Genomic DNA, 3,283 nt, shown 5'->3' with positions numbered 1-3,283 from the left:
GGGGGGGGGGAAGCAGGGGTGCAAGCTTTTATAGGGAGGGCATGTGCACTAGATACACCACTGGCTCTTGGGTTGCAAATAACAGCTGATTAAATTTCTGCAAACTGAAAATAGTAAATGGATGGTTCCATCATCCAGGGTTGTCTGCAGGAGTTGTGGTTTATCTTGTTCCTTTGTGGATTTCATTCAAGGCTTCAGCATTGACTTCACGACCTCTGTCTAATATGTCCTTTGGCATCAATCTCATCAAGGTATTCACCTATGGACAGATTACACAATATATAGCCAGTATTTTTTTATATTCATAATAATAAATAATAAAAGTTGATGTTATAGTCATTTATATACCAGCATGAAAATTGGCAATTAATGTTAATTACTTTTAATTATCATCAGAAATAAAGAAAAAACAAATGCCGACTCTAGAAAAGTATATACAGTAAAAGTATAAAACAAGTTTATGTAACATTAACAGCCATGTTATCTTAAAACCCGATTTGCTGGCATCATTTGCTGAAATAAAAAAGCCTTCCAACCTAAAAAAATAAATACAAAATATCACACCATCATTCTATTTCAAAGCAGTGAGGCTAACAGTCGTAAACAAGGTATTTTATTATAACAAGTGAATCACAACTTTTTAAAAGCTAATATTAAGCAACAAACCATTCAATTTGGTGATAAGTATAGGCCTAAATCAAGATGAAACAGCACACTACACAAGGATTTTGGGAATCTTCACACTGTCATGTGTATTTTGTAAACAGATTACAATTCTAGGCCCAAGTACATTTCCTGCAACATTTATATGTTTACCAAAGCCTAGTAACAAGCCTTATTCAGGGGCTGTGCCCATCCTCAAAACAAACTTCAAATTAAAATATGTTTATTTACTTTGTCAGTAACTGTGAGGAAAAGGTGCTATGTATAAGACCATTATTAATATAAGATACATTGAATTGCAAGAGAATATCAAAAAATGTGAGATGTAAAAACAACATTTAAAAAATATGAAAGGCAACCATGAGTCCTTGGGGCCAAATTGCTGGCGCCACCCCTACTTATACTGGTGGAGAAAGACAACTGCAGGTTCACCTTGTTCAATGACACAGGCAAAATGCACAGCAAGGGGTTCAAACCGAGGACTCTGAGAGCCTGATTTGTGGCACTGCAACCATTGCGTATATAGGAATGTAGAAGGAAGAAATTCCCATAGCAGTCTGTATTTTACTTGCTTAAGTTAACATTTAAGTTTATTTAAGTGAGGCATTTTTTTTGGGTGTAAAATGGATACATATAATACACAAATAAACGCCCCTTAATTTCACTGTAAATGTGGAACTCCAAAACATAATTATTGTGATAATGTGTTTGAAAAAATGTAATTCTACTGGAGTAGAAATTTAATAGAAGGTGTTGAGAATGTTGTTGCTTGCATTAGATTTGTTTACTGTGATTTAGAGGGACACTTATTTGAGGGATGCATTTATTCCAAATGAGGCTCTAGAGGGAGGATGGGGGAGGGGGAGGGGAGATGTTTATTCAAAGCGGGGCCTTTATTGGAAAACTGTTAATATGGTACGTATAAAGAGGGAGTACCAATAAATAGAGATCATCCATTATTTTCATTATTTTCTAGTGTACTATACATACTCTTCCTGTGATACCCCCCTCCCCTACCACCATAATATATGTGGCAAAGACAAGCCAAACCAGTCACTCGTCGCAAATCCTGTTTCAGAGAAAATGGCCAAAACATGCTGGAATGTCAAATTTTTAAAAATCTATTTTATTGCACTAAACTAACCTTTATATATCTATACATCATTCTATGCTGTTATTTTCCCCATTTTTAATGTTAAAACAACACTTTTTAAGGATTTAATGATAGTTTCTGCATGAGAAATGCCTGAAATCATAAACTTTGAAGGCTGATTTCTCATATATTGTTCTTTAAACAGCTGTGTGATTAAATGCTTGTAACTTCATAAGGGAGTGTCCGATTTGAATAATTTTTTTACCATTTTATAGCTATTATTTTACTCTCTAGCACTGTATTAATAACTCAAAATTGATTTTTGCGACGAGTGACTGGTTTGGCTTGTCTTTGTCACAAATGATGTTGAGAACATCATTTTGTATTTTCATTAAGTAGTACATATACACCGTTGATCCCATCCCCCTGGAATGTATTTTGCAATCTTGCAATTTTTTTTTAGTGGATGATGCCTAATTGGTAGACATAGAATATAATCTATGTTTTATACCTACAAATAAGATTTTCTTGGTATCTGTACAATAAAGTACTTTAAATATAATAACTCAAATTAAGAAAACTTAACAAACCTTTTGTACAGGTGTCATGTCATCAAAAGTCTGTGGTAGTTTATCTTTTAGAACTTCATTAGCTTTCAAAATCTCTTCAATTACAATCCTACAAAAACAAATTATTAATTATTATAATATATTATGTATATACAAATATCAAGCAATGAATTTATTGCCATCAGCAACACAACGATACAGTCAAAAACAGAATATAAATTTGACAGCACAATATGAAGATCCACATTCAATATTAAATTTTTAAACAAAAAATGACAGTAGGGTAGATTGTCATTTTTGTTTAAAAATTTAATATTGGATTTTTAAACAAAAATGACAGTAGGGTAGAGTGTGATGCTCTCATAAGGGAAATAAATTTTCCCTCATAAATATACTAATACTATTTTATTATATGCCGCAAATTCCAAGCCAATACTGACCAAAGGCAAGAAGTCGCTACAACCCCTGGTCACTGGATTACATACAAAATGCACCCATCTCTTCCCTGTTTTAAATTCTGTGGTGTAAGGTTTTTTTTCAATTTATTTTTTTATATTTTTTAAGAAAACAATTTAATCTAGCATTTTTATTATATTGTAAACGTCTCGCAATTCAGTTTTTTACTGCCAGTTGAAACCAGAAATCTCTGCTCCCTGGGGAGTATACCTGGTCGTGCATGTGTACTCAGCGCACAAAAAATAAATACTATTTTATCATATGCCTGCAATCCTGGTCATTGGATTACATACATTGACAAACCAGCGCACAGTGCAACCTTCTTTGCTCCCTGGGGAGTATACCCAGTTGCGCAGGTGCACTCAGCTTATAAGAATACTGTAATGCAATCAATACCACAGTACAAGTACCCATTTATATTCCTAAGTAGAGAGACAAATGAGGCATGTTGTGGCGAAATGGTTAAGTTGTCGCACAGGCCAGTATTGAGTAAATGAGCTAT

General features: G+C 33.7%; 1 protein-coding gene across 1 annotated transcript in view; it reads right to left on the bottom strand.

The window, feature by feature from the left end:
* Positions 1–6: 6 nt before the first annotated feature.
* LOC117109029 (HSPB1-associated protein 1-like) overlaps positions 7–3,283 on the bottom strand; it is a gene marked incomplete at its 5' end in the record, with an annotated part of 4,266 nt that continues 989 nt past the window's right edge. Inside the window, 2 exons of the mRNA XM_033251257.1 lie at positions 7–259; positions 2,347–2,434. Of these exons, the coding sequence (XP_033107148.1) occupies positions 161–259; positions 2,347–2,434 (187 nt within the window). The remainder of the gene's footprint in view (positions 260–2,346; positions 2,435–3,283) is intronic.

This window comes from Anneissia japonica, unplaced genomic scaffold (genome assembly GCF_011630105.1).
Source record: "Anneissia japonica isolate Jap-2015-1 unplaced genomic scaffold, ASM1163010v1 scaffold1001_len5767_cov106, whole genome shotgun sequence".
NCBI lineage: Eukaryota > Metazoa > Echinodermata > Crinoidea > Comatulida > Comatulidae > Anneissia > Anneissia japonica.
The sequence above is the reverse complement of the archived record's forward strand: the minus strand, read 5'-3'. Positions and strand labels throughout refer to the sequence as shown.